The following is a 13,093-nucleotide window of genomic DNA, read 5'->3' as shown; positions in this document are numbered from 1 at the left end:
AAAAATTAATAAAATAGAAAAAATATTTTTTAAAATAAAAAATTAATAAAATAGAAAAAAATAGAGTTTTATTACTATTGAAATTGTAATATTTATTATGTATGAGTTTTAATGACTTTAATAAAAAAAAATTATTAGATTCTCACTTTCTCAATTTACTAAAATTCTCGTCTTATATTAGAAAATTTTGATCCATTACACTCGGATATCATGACATGTTTGGTTTTGAATCTCAGTATACGAGATTTAATATTAGGGTATTATTGTTCTGAGAATTTCTTATATATCTCGGTGCTTAGTCCTACGAAAGGTTTGAGATAAAAGAAAAAATCTAAAATTCGTAAGATTGTGAGTATTTAATTTGAATAATTTTTTAGTTTTAAGAAAAATTAAAAAATAATATCTAATATTTTAAGTTGGTGAGCAATTAACTTAAATCACTATACTACTTAATCTTGAAAATATATACTTGAAAATATCTAAGATTTTCAAGTTGAATTGCAGTCTACTCTAGTTAAGTCAAGATTTAACTCAAAAAAAAATTTAAAAAAATGTAGTTGTATTCATATTTTATTAATAAAATTCTCAATTTTTTTGAGAAATGCAGATAGGTATTTAAAGCAGAACTAATATATATCTCATCTATACATCTTCTAAACTCTTGTCTCTTTATATTTTTTATTTTATTCCTTCTGCTTAATTTAAAAATTTATTTTCAAATTAGGTATTCAACGTAAATACCTCAAAAATAGTTTACAAAGTTATCCGAAGTATGTCAAAAAGTTCTTTAACTAAAGAGTTGGTATCACAAAAGTTATTTAAAAACTTTAAACAAAACTTTTCAACTGTAAAACGTTTATTCTGATATATTTCTTTTCGTACGCTTTTACCGATTTCATATAGTGCAATTATGGTACATGCTAAGAAAAAGTATTTCAATATTTTGGTACCCAGTTGATAGTATAGTGTCGTATGCTTGGTCCAAATGTTTGAATCTTTTCTCATTCAACTTATCCTTCATCTTTCTTACTTTTCACTTTTAACGCGGAAGATAGAAAGAAGGATTTTCTGGTACTTATAAAATTTTTGTTTAATTTGTCAAAAAATAGTGTGACATCAGAATAGGATGTGATTGGGAATAAATTTTTTCAATTATTTTTTAATTATTTAATAAAATATGATCTTTTATCTTATATTCTTTAAGTGAGAGAAAAAAAATATATAAAAAGATATTAAATAATAAAACAATCACATTTTAACAAAAAAAATTGAGAGAATATATGATCCACTCTTTTATTTTTGAATCCAACAAGTGGATTTTAGGCATCATAAAGGAAACAAGGTAAAATAATCTTGTTCACATACACGCTTGAAAAGATGAGAGGGCTAGTTTAATTCCATGGTTTTGCCATCCCATAATACTAAAAAGATATAATAAAATACTATTTTAGTATTATATATATTTGAGCCAAATTTTAATTTAGTCTTTAACATTTTATATATTCTATTTATGTTCCAAACAATTTTAAACATATTTAATATAGTCTTATTATTAAATTTGACACTAAAAATTAAAATAAATGACGTAAACGTTAATAATATTATTAATTAAGTCATATCTTCTTTTATGTGTTAGAAAATATAACAAAATTTTTTTTGTAACATTTTTTTTCAATTTAATTTTTTTTGTAAAAATTTCAAATCCAAACGATCAATAATCAATGCGCTTCAAAATTAAAGGAAAAAACTTTTATATTAGCATAGTTGGTAAATCGATTTCACTTACATATTGAAATTGTCGAATGATATTAACTTTTTAATATGCAAATTGTTTATACCAAATTTAATTGTGGAACAATATTAAACCCACTTAATTTTTTTAAATTAAAATAGGACGTTTAAAAATTTTTTGGAGTGAAATAGAACATTTAAAATATTATTAGAGATCAAATTATGATTCGACCCAAATATTGTAGACTAAAATAATACTTTACCAAAAAGATAATATCTAAAATTATCTTATATAATATATTTATAATTTTATATACAGTAATTATGTATTTATTATATTTAAAATTATACCATTATTCTAATAATAAATATTGAATAAGATAATTTTATATTATTTAAATTAACTTTTTATTTCTTCCAAGCATTATTGATTGTCATTGAATCTACTTTTGGGAATAAGTAGCATGACTACAATCCAATCAATCATGTGTCAAATAATTTGTTATTGTTATTATATTAAAATGTTAATATAATAAGGTCGTTGATTAAATTTAGAGATTTATCATTGTGATAGTGATCATAATATTGAGAGATAAATTTTTTTATAATTTAATCTAAATTGTTCTTGGTCATAGGATTATTAAAAAGGACATTAATAATCCAGAAAGATCAATATATATATATATATATATATATATATAATGGTCTTTATTGGATAAAGATTAATAGATCTCATTTATTAAATTATATATATAAATGGTGCATACAGGGATATGACCATTGAACTGGCTCACTCTGAGAATTACTAATGGTTATAATTACCGCATATTTGTCAATAGGATATTCTCAAGATGAACATAGTAATAGAGTTTCCTTTGACCTGCGACTATCATAGTAATTAACAACGTATTTATTATACTTTGATTCCGGACACCTAATACCCTAGGGTGCTAGTTGAGTGGATATTGGGTATGATTTAAATACTTGTAGAATTAATGATCAGTCAATAAGAAATCCGTCAACTCTCGGTAAAGAATTTGAGCTCTATGATTATAATGAATGAGATGAATAAAACCTTGGCCAAGGGAATTGAATGAATGAAGAAATGAGTTTCTTAGGTCATTCACAGTTCATTATAATAATTGTAACATGTTAGAGTTTGACAATTAAACCATACTCTAAGGGTTAACCAAGAGCTGAAAAGATGGAAGGAATTATACTTTGTTCTTCTAAGGTTCTTAGTAAAAATATGTTACTTCATACTATCGGGTTGTTGAGGAGTGTTGCTAGACGTCAACCTTGATTAGTAAATTTAATACGACTAATTTACTACCCGCTTAGTATTGAACCTATGGGGTCACACACTAACGAGTATTCTAATTTTTGTTATAGAATTATTTAATTATTATTTTGATTTGATCAAATAAATAATTATATTAATTCAAATGGAATATTATTATATTCTTTGCTAGCACCAAGAATATAATAATAGTATGATAATTGAGAATATTAAATGAGATTTGAGAATAATTAGTTATTCTATTTCTAAATTTGGATGAGATCCTAACTGATTTTGTTTTAAATTAAGTTATGATATGATTCATAAATTTAAAGGATTCAGATTTAGAATTTGAAGATATGATTTAAATTTGAATTGAGAATCAAATTGAAAATTAGTAACAAATCTCATACTATATATATATTTGTGTCAAGAGTAAAAGAAATAAGTGAGAGTAAAACACAAGGGTTTTATTCCTTTACCTCTACACACATAAACATATGTGAGCCTGATTCTTGGAGAAGAATTTTATGACGTGCAAAGAGTTGCAAGAGGTTTCTCAATTTAGATCAGATGTCCATTGGTCAAGGAGTTGACAGCAAATGTTGGCCTCGGTGTGGATACTCATAGCGCCTTCGTACTATCGAAGGAGAAAGTGATTTTTACTAGCATACACAGGTATTTAGATCTGATCTACTATATATTTATTATTGGAATAAAGTTTAAACACGAAATAAATCTTTAAAAATTACTTTCTTTTCTTTCGCTGCGTGTTATGAAAACATGGTAATCCTTCGTCTACTACCAGTGAGACTCAAAATCACAATAATTATTGAGCACTATTGAATGGTTGTGAGGTTGTCTCTAGTGAATTGTTGTTTTAACTGTTAAAATCTTATGTGGCTCAGCTTTGTGTCCCATCCACCAATATTCCAAAGAAGGAATACGGGACTCTTCTTTGTGTTTGCTTGCTTGCTTCCAATCATGCAGCACTCCCATTCTCCCCACTTTTCACCCCACTATCTATACTCAACTATTATATCCCTCACTTTGTTTTCCCGTAAATCACAATAACTCAATGTAGATTAATTCAAAGTGCCATATATCTCAAACCTCATGATCATATCTCACCCACACGACATCTAAGAGACTAAGATAAAAAATACAAAAATGAAATTTCGGCATAACAATAAAGACTTAGATTATTTCACATATTTTTAAGTTACAAACTTCTAAAACAAAGTTATATAGATTTTTTTTTACAATTTTTTAATTAAAATTTAAAAGTTATCTAAGATACACAAGCGTTGACAACTTTTAGTAGTGATTGGTTATGTAATATTATTTCCTAATACAGAAATTTAGTGGAAGAGTAATTACTAATTAAGGTAACTAATCCAGAGGAAGATGTTGTGGCTGATTTTAGGTTATGATCATATATATATATATATATATATATGGTGAAAACTCACGTGCAGTTGTCTTTATGTAAAGTTGTTAGTTAAGAACCATCAAATTATTTGACATGTTTGACAAAATTATTATCTAATGATTCTTAACTAACAATTTCGCATGAAAATAACTGTACGTGAGTTTTCACCTATATATAACCTCCTGCCAGAGGGTCCTATATATCTTGGTCTATCTTCAAATAATGAGGTGCTATCTGGTGGTGTAATCATTCTCGTAATAATGATGATGATCATCAGCATATATAATCACGCTCCACTTGTCCCAATTCTGCAAACAAGTCCTCAAGATTGTTATTATTATGAATGTCTTCCTTCTTCACTGCGAGTAACGCAGTGTTGCTGTCAGTGTTGCTGTGTTGTTGCTCTTCTGGCTTTGTTGTTGTGATTGTGTTCTTATTGGATCGTGATGAACCAGCCAAAGCGTTTCTTTGAGTTGGCCATGAATGGTTGTGTTCGGAAGTATAAGTAATGACCAACATGTTTGGATCTGTTCTGCTCCTCTCCACTTGTTTCCTTGCAGGGCAACCCTTTGTGCTGCTGCATCTATAGTAACCCCTACAACACATACACAACAATAAAATAAAAAATCTCTCTAAAAACCAATAAAGTATTTGTACAATGTATACAATGAGCCAAATATTTCTCAATACGAAAAGTAATTGCTTGCTTAAGGTGTGTGAATTTCGTTCATTATTCGATATAAATATAAAATAAAATATTTAAAATTTTTTATTATTAACAACCTTAACTTGTGGTTAACTAAATCTATATAATAATGAAGTATTGACTAAAGAGAGATCAGATTTTTAATTATAAGTTAATTACCTTGGATATGGAGAACCTTTAATGGGTTTTTGACCGTATTTCCTCCAAGCCCACAGATCAGAGGGAACTACCTCTCCACCTTGTCTACTGCTTGGTGCTGCTGCTGCTGGAATACAAATTGACTTCTTTGCCTGACTTTTCCTGAACAAGTTTCACAACAACTTACAATAACTACTTTTTACTTTTTGATTAGTTATCTCATAAATCTAAATCTATTTCAAATAGATACAAGAGAATATTTCTTTTGGTATAGCTAGTGATTGATAGAATAGGAGTCTTCACTTGTGTGAAAAGTAGTACTAATTGAAAAGATAAGCTTACTTATTAATTAGTGTTGAAAGCTCCGTTAGTAATTATTGTTATAGTGACAGCCACAATATCTTACTAACTTTCTACTTTTCATGTGGGTTAAATCTCCATGACAAGCCTCCATCATCAACTCTTCAACCTCATTAATCCATTTATTAATCAATTATATCTCACGAGGGAAAAAAAAAACCCTATCTAACCGGGCAGTGCGATCCTGATCATGCATGAAAAGAATCAAAGTAAAATTAATTATTTAAAACAAGCGTATCTGACCTTCGCTTATTAACAGGAGCTGAGATCTGCACTACCATTGGTCCTGTGTTATTATCCACCAAGCAATAAGCAGAAGAAGGCTTGGTACTATTATTATTAACTGTCATTATTGTGGAGGAAGAATCTTGACACGTTGAGATGGTGGGTAATAATAAATTGGGGTTGGGATGAGAGATTTGATGATGAGTCATGATACAATCATCATCATCATCATCACAAGTAGCAGGTTCCAGTCCCCAAGATAAAGTGTTAAAGTAGGGCATATCATGTAGCAAGGGATCTCCTGCCGAGTTTGAGAAAGGATCACCGAAGTTTGCCATCATAGGAGGGTCTTCCACCATGTAAGAAGCTTCAGATGATGCTGAGTTGTAGCTCCCATAATAACCATAACTAGCACGGATTATGTCACTCAAATCACCTTGATAGTACTTCTCCTTGTTATTATTATTATTCTCCATAACGAGTAGATGTCCAATTTTGGAACATCTATATATATACACTTTTGGAAGCTTTAATTTGCAGGCAGGGGTGCAGGGCTAGGCTTTATTAAATGACGACGTATAAGGCATGCGATTCTAGGAATTCTGTTGGTTATTACAGGGTTGATATGTGCTGAGGAAATGGCTTGTTTGGGGGTATTAAGAAGCCAGAAAAAGCAAAGGAACAGGATTATGGGGGTTCAAAACTGGTTGTTCCCTTCCTTTACTACTCTAATAAATAACACAATAATATGTTTAATTAAAGAGAAAGAGAAAGAGAAAAAGACAAAGACGCTGACTTTTAACACAATGGCTCCATCCAACACGCAATATCACACAAGTGAGAGAAACAATTTTAAATTAGGGTGTTCAAATCTAAATCCATCAAAATAATCGATTAAAATTGTATTAATTTAAATTTGATTGAATTTATCAGATCGAATTTTATATTTATTTTTTATAACTAATCCAATTCAACTCAAACCGTAAAATGTACTATAATATTATCATTTTATTATTATATATACAATAATTATACTTATAACATATTTAATTTATTATATATTTTTATATTATTCATATATTATTATTATTTAATAAATATTTTATATTTAAAATGTAAATTATTTATTTATTTTAACTAATTTATAATTTTATTTTTATTGTTACGTTATTATTGATTTTTTAAGATATTGTTGATCAGATTTATTATCTTATTGTTGATTTTTTAAAATTTGATGTTAAAACTTGTTATATATATTTAATTTTTTTATTTACAAAACCACAAATTTAAATTCAATCTAAACTATTTAAAATTTGATTGGATCGAATTCTTTAAAAAAATCAATCCAAACCACACCACAAATAAAATTAATATTCAAATTAAATAAATTTTTAACTCAAATTATGCCTCATTTTTTTACTTTAAAGTTAGACGCAAGATAAAATAAAGATGGTCAATTCTGCTGTCCTAATATTTTTCGTGATTATAGTAGTTATAAAATATTATTAAAATTAAAATAATTTTTTTATATATATTTTAATAATATATTTTAAATATTATAGTTACTTTAGCATAAACATACTAGAATGACTAAAAAAAACTGTTATAAGCCACAGAAAAAAATACCCTCTCAAATCATTGTTAAATTAAAAAAAATGATAGAAAATTATTAAAATTTATTATTTTTTATTATCACTTTAGTTATTAATCTAATTTTTTTAATTTAGTAATTCAATAATATAAAACTATACTTTTAAATATTAATAATAAAAATAATAAATTTTAATAATTTTCTAACAACATTCCTCAAAAAAAAAAATCTAAGAATATTACTCCCAAATCTGAAAAATATTTTTTTGTTTGCACGATCATTAACCCCCTTTTTTAACTTCTCGATAAATCTATGCCATTTCCAACTTATTGTACCTCATTTTTAATAACTCTTTTCTAACTAACATCTGTTTAAAATAATGCCAATAAGTATTTTAATTATACTTTTTAAACATACATAAGTAAATTTTTTAATAAAATAGATAGATTTTAAATTTTTTTAATGTATTGAATGAATTATTATTACATTAAAAATAGAGTCAAAATGCTTTCTTTTAAATTTTTTTTTACCAATGCTCTTAAGTTTTATGACACTTTTTAGTTAATAATTAATTAAAGCAATTGTTGAAAAATAGTTTAAAATTAAAGATACTTTAATATATGAAGATTATTATTAAGCTATATTTTCTTATATTTATGCGAGTCTTGTCAATTTTTTTCTATTTTAACACACTATTTAGACTTCACGAAATTGCATGCCATCTTTACCAATTAAGTACATAATCTATATAAGAATAATCGCCATTAAACAAATCTTGAACCAGATTATATGATATGTATCTATCCATTGGTGAGTAAATGACAATGCAATGATGAAACAAACATTCAAGCCAATTAAGACCAATCAATGAATATTTATGATAATCATATGGAAGAAAAAAAAGTACGTGGTTGAGAAAATGCAAGTCCACTTGCTCTCCATTCAGATTCAAAATGAATTGACGACATGACAGGGTATATAGTATAATGCATTTTCTCGTGGTTGTGAATATCCATCTTTGCAAATCAACTATTTTAGAAGCCACTTTTGGAAATCGGGCTCACTTTTTTAAAAAATATTATATATTTATATATATTAATTTATATTTTTAATTAAATATTTTACTTATTATAATAATTAAATTTATTTATAATAATATAATATTTTTTTATAAAATATTAAATATATTTTTTATATATAATAATTAATTAATAATTAATTTTTAATGTATACATAACATTATTTTTACTTTTTCCTCCTGATCTTTTAAGGTTACAAACTCACAACACAAAAGTATATCCTCCGGCTTAACTAGCTAGCTATATATATCTAGGCAGGTATATATTAGGGTCGTAATATAACTTAATTTGGAGCCAAATATTCTTAACGGAGCTTTTTAACTTTTTAAGGATGATTAATGCCTTAAAGTGCTTTTGATGATTGTAGGATTCTGTAGTGTAATGAAATTGACTATAAAATAAAATGTCGGAAGGATTATAAAAGAAATTTTTAAATAAATAAAATAAATATAATATTTACCAAATATATGTAATATAGAAGTATTTATACTTTTGCCTTACATTACATATTTTGTTTAATAAATTTTCTCAATTTATTTTAATTAATTTATTAAGTGTGGTCTTTTATCATTTAATTTTTTATATATTTTTTCTTAATTTTATTAAAAAGTATATGATAAAAAATTACACTTTGTACCAATAAATGAAAAAAAATTGAAAACATTTATTCCCTACTACAAAATAAATAATTAAATAACAAAATTACATTATTTATTTCTTTACAAACGAGATAAACTTTTATAAAAAATTATATATATTTCATTTGTAAATGAGATAAATAATAAAAGTTTATTATGTATCTTGTCAATGCATGTAAACTATATATGTAATAATATAATATACAATATAAATTTTTCATGTTTATATATTTCGGTAAATATTATGTTATTTTATTTATATTAAAAAAATCCTAAAAGACAATTATCATTAGAAAAATAATATGATACATGGCTTTATATTAGCATCATGAAAATGTTATATAAGCATAATCATCACTTATTACATGCACATGCATTATTATTTTATTATGTCTATAATAAGTCCAAAAAATAAGTATATATATATATATATATATATAATTTTTTAATATTTTAAAATTGTGAGGACAAGAGGTGGATATAGTTTAATCTTGTTTATAATTTGGAGAATGAAAAGGTTAATCTTCAATGGGCCATTGATCATGGAGAGAAAAGAACCGACAAGTTGTGTTTGATGAGACATTTTGAGAATCTGCTATGTATATAGTTAACACAACTAACACCACATACATATCTTTCTCCCTGTTCTTGAGAACCTTTGTCACACTGGATTTGGATTTTGATATCATACGCTCCAAAAGAGTCACTGTTACCCCAACTATACAAATGCCACTGTGTTCAATAATTCATGGACTCTAAGTTCGATATAATTGGGCGTCAAATCACTCAGTGTGTTGCTCGAGTCAGAATAATTAACCATATATATGAGATTATGTAATAACCTTTGTAATTTGGACCATAATGTTTAGGTTTTATTTGGTCTATACATAGAGACACCCAAGGAATAATGGAGAAGAGGGTTTACACGTTTTGAACATGTGACCGCAATAATATATACATATTTCAAAGACTACCTAAGGTATCATCATTCCACTAAGCCTTACAAATTACAATAGATTGGCTGGGTTGGTTAGAGTTGGTATAATTTAACCAACTTGGATTAGTCGAGTGGTTAGCTCACTCGTCCACTTAAGCAAGTGTCAGGGGTTCGAATCCCACCTTATGCATGCAGTAATTTATTGGCCAACGACAGACCCTTAAATAGAGTTTTGATTCGCGACAGATTAATTTTTGACCTGTCGAGTTGGGGGATACCGTGGACAACCAAAAAAGAGTTAGTCTAATTCATCTCGGTCTCATTCATCATATATATAATTCTTAAAACCTATATTTTTTTAAAATTAATTATGAATTATAAGATCTTTATTATACATCTCGACTCATGAATATATGCCACTAATTATAAAAACTGTTAGGAAATTATTTGATTTCCTAATTTATTTTTCGATAATACATATATTAATTATAATTACAAATTATGTTATTTCAAATTAAATAACTTATATAATGATGATCTCATTTATTATTTTAAATGCTAATTGAATAAGTCATTGTTACTTTTGATTTGGAATTAAATGAGAATAAAACTAGATATTATCTTTTGTTCCTTAGATAATTATCTTTTTGGATTTTAGATATATTATCTTTTGGGCTTTAGATACTATTTTATTTGTGTTTAAGGGTTTAATGGGTGTCATACTCAAATATAAATAGACCTACAGGGTTTCGGTCCCCAGTATACCAAAGCCGCCTTTGTTACTCTTTTTCCATCAAAAGAGTTACGGTTCAGCCTCCTAGGAATACAGAAGGCTTTGGTTGAGAAAGATCGAAAACCACAAAATCTAAATTCTTCCATTAATTTCTAACTCTTACAAGTAAAGGTACGCTTCCGCATTATATTATATTTTTTATGATTCAATATGGATGATCTAGGTTAATAAAATTAATTTATTCCAACAAGTAATATCAGAGTCATCCATAATTTAATCATTGAAAATATTCAATTTTATTTTTACTTACTGAGTTGATATATGGATCAATGTATATATGTTTCTTATTACGTTACGATGTTATATATATATATATATATATGTGCGACTGTGTGTGTTAGTGTATATGTATTTAGTATTGTTCCACATATACAACGTAACATATCGCCGTTTTGGTTGCTTTTGAATATATACGTGTATATATACTGTTCATCATTCATATATCATCATTTGGTTATACTTCGAGGATATATATGGTTACGTATATATATTTTATGAGACGGTCTGTTTTTTATTAGTTTGGCAGATTTTTTTTTTTAATTTTATTTATAATAAGTAATAAATTGATTTTTTTTAAAATATTAATAAAGTATTGCTAATCTTTGATAGTCTTTAGATTTGTTTTTTGTGTACCATTAATCGGAATAAAATTGATTAATAATTCTTTTTGGGATATAAGGATTATTATGTGTATGTCACTTATACGAATATTAATCTATCCAAAAAAAGATTTATATTATGTACATATTAATAATATTTGAATAATAATAAAAAAATAGTATTTAATTGTTACATAAGGAAATTAGTAACGATTTGGATTAGTATACCCACTTATTTTATAAAGATTTGGTTTTGAAATAAATTGATTGAACATTATGCTGTCAAAGTAGTCTTTTTTGTGAAAATTAATTTATTCAAAACATTAGGAATATAGTGATATGTAATTCATGCGAATATTGGTCAGCTCAAAGAAATGTTTATATTTGGCCGAATTATATACACATATTGATAGTAAATACATGTTTGGGTAACTAATTAAGAATAAAGTAATGCTTATTATTTATACGGATAATAATCGACCCAAAGGAAGTTTATTGTTTGGCCAAATAATAAGCATTGCACACTTTTGTTTATTTTCTATTAATTATGCGGTCAATAATCGGCTCAAAGGAAGGTTATTGATTGACCAATTAATAGAAAATATATGTGGTAATAAATAGGTTGCGAAGTTTAAGTCTCCATGTGCACATTAAGTCGGTCCAAAGAAAGGCTTAATGTGTGACAGGAATTTTGACAATATTTGATTACTGCAATGAGAGTATCACTTACAGTTAATTTTTCTATCCAAAGATTGAAAATTAATGTTGTTTTAGATATCTCAATATGGATTTTTTCCATTATTTAACTAATATTTACTGCATGTTTATTTGTTCTAATCCAGAAACTATGCCTTTAGCTACCAATGTTTCTACACAAATCAGCAGTGCTGAATGGTTCAAACTTTAAAGTTTGGAAGGATACCGTGGAGATTGTTCTCGGTTGTATGGATCTAGATATAGCTCTTCGAGAGGAGAAACCCACTTCCACTCCGGAAAACCTCAATGAGGTTAAAATAGAGAAGTGGGAGAAATCCAATCGAATGAGTATTATGATCATGAAACGCTCAATTCCTGAGGCATTTCGGGGCTCAATTACTAAGGATAAAGATGCAAACAATTCCTAAAGGATGTTGAAAAATTCTTTACTAAGAATGAAAAGGCGGAGGCAAGTAGTCTTTTGGGCAAACTTGTCTCCGTGAGGTATAAAGGTATAGGGAACATAAGGGAGTACATTATGAAAATGTCTCATCTTGCTTCAAAATTGAAAGCACTAAAGTTAGAGTTGTCTGAAGATTTACTCGTGCATTTCATTTTGATTTCTCTTCCTGCACACTTTGGGAAATTCAAAGTGAGTTATAACACTCTGAAGGACACTTGGTCCTTAAATGAGCTTATATCTCACTGTGTGCAAGAAGAAGAGAGGCTACAGCAAGATAAGACTGAAAGTGCTCACATGGCTTCATCTTCTCAGTATAAAAGAAAGCGTGATACTACTGCGGATGTGCCTTCTCAGCAGAAAAAGGCTAAGAAACAAGATCAAGTTTCAACTTGTTTCTTCTGTAAGAAGGTGGGACACATGAAGAAG

At 27.0% G+C, this 13,093-nt stretch overlaps 1 protein-coding gene across 1 annotated transcript; it reads right to left on the bottom strand.

Moving 5' to 3' along the window:
• Nucleotides 1-4,287: 4,287 nt before the first annotated feature.
• LOC112792321 (probable WRKY transcription factor 14) lies at nucleotides 4,288-6,605 on the bottom strand. The gene is made up of 3 exons (XM_025835513.2): nucleotides 5,890-6,605; nucleotides 5,308-5,448; nucleotides 4,288-5,037 (listed from the first exon to the last, which is right to left on the bottom strand). The coding sequence occupies exons 1-3, from the start codon at nucleotides 6,345-6,347 to the stop codon at nucleotides 4,716-4,718; spliced, it is 921 nt and encodes a 306-aa protein (XP_025691298.1). The 5' UTR covers nucleotides 6,348-6,605; the 3' UTR covers nucleotides 4,288-4,715.
• Nucleotides 6,606-13,093: the final 6,488 nt, after the last annotated feature.

The sequence above is a fragment of the Arachis hypogaea genome, chromosome 13 (assembly GCF_003086295.3).
Source record: "Arachis hypogaea cultivar Tifrunner chromosome 13, arahy.Tifrunner.gnm2.J5K5, whole genome shotgun sequence".
NCBI lineage: Eukaryota > Viridiplantae > Streptophyta > Magnoliopsida > Fabales > Fabaceae > Arachis > Arachis hypogaea.
This window is presented reverse-complemented; position numbering and strand designations above follow the sequence as displayed.

Coding starts and splice junctions, on each gene's coding strand:
- LOC112792321 (XM_025835513.2), bottom strand. CDS start 6,347: ATGGAGAATAATAATAATAACAAGGAGAAGTACTATCAAGGTGATTTG. Junction 5,449..5,889: donor GCTCCTGTTAATAAGCGAAG/GTCAGATACGCT, acceptor AAACTTGTTCAG/GAAAAGTCAGGCAAAGAAGT. Junction 5,038..5,307: donor AAAGGTTCTCCATATCCAAG/GTAATTAACTTA, acceptor TATGTGTTGTAG/GGGTTACTATAGATGCAGCA.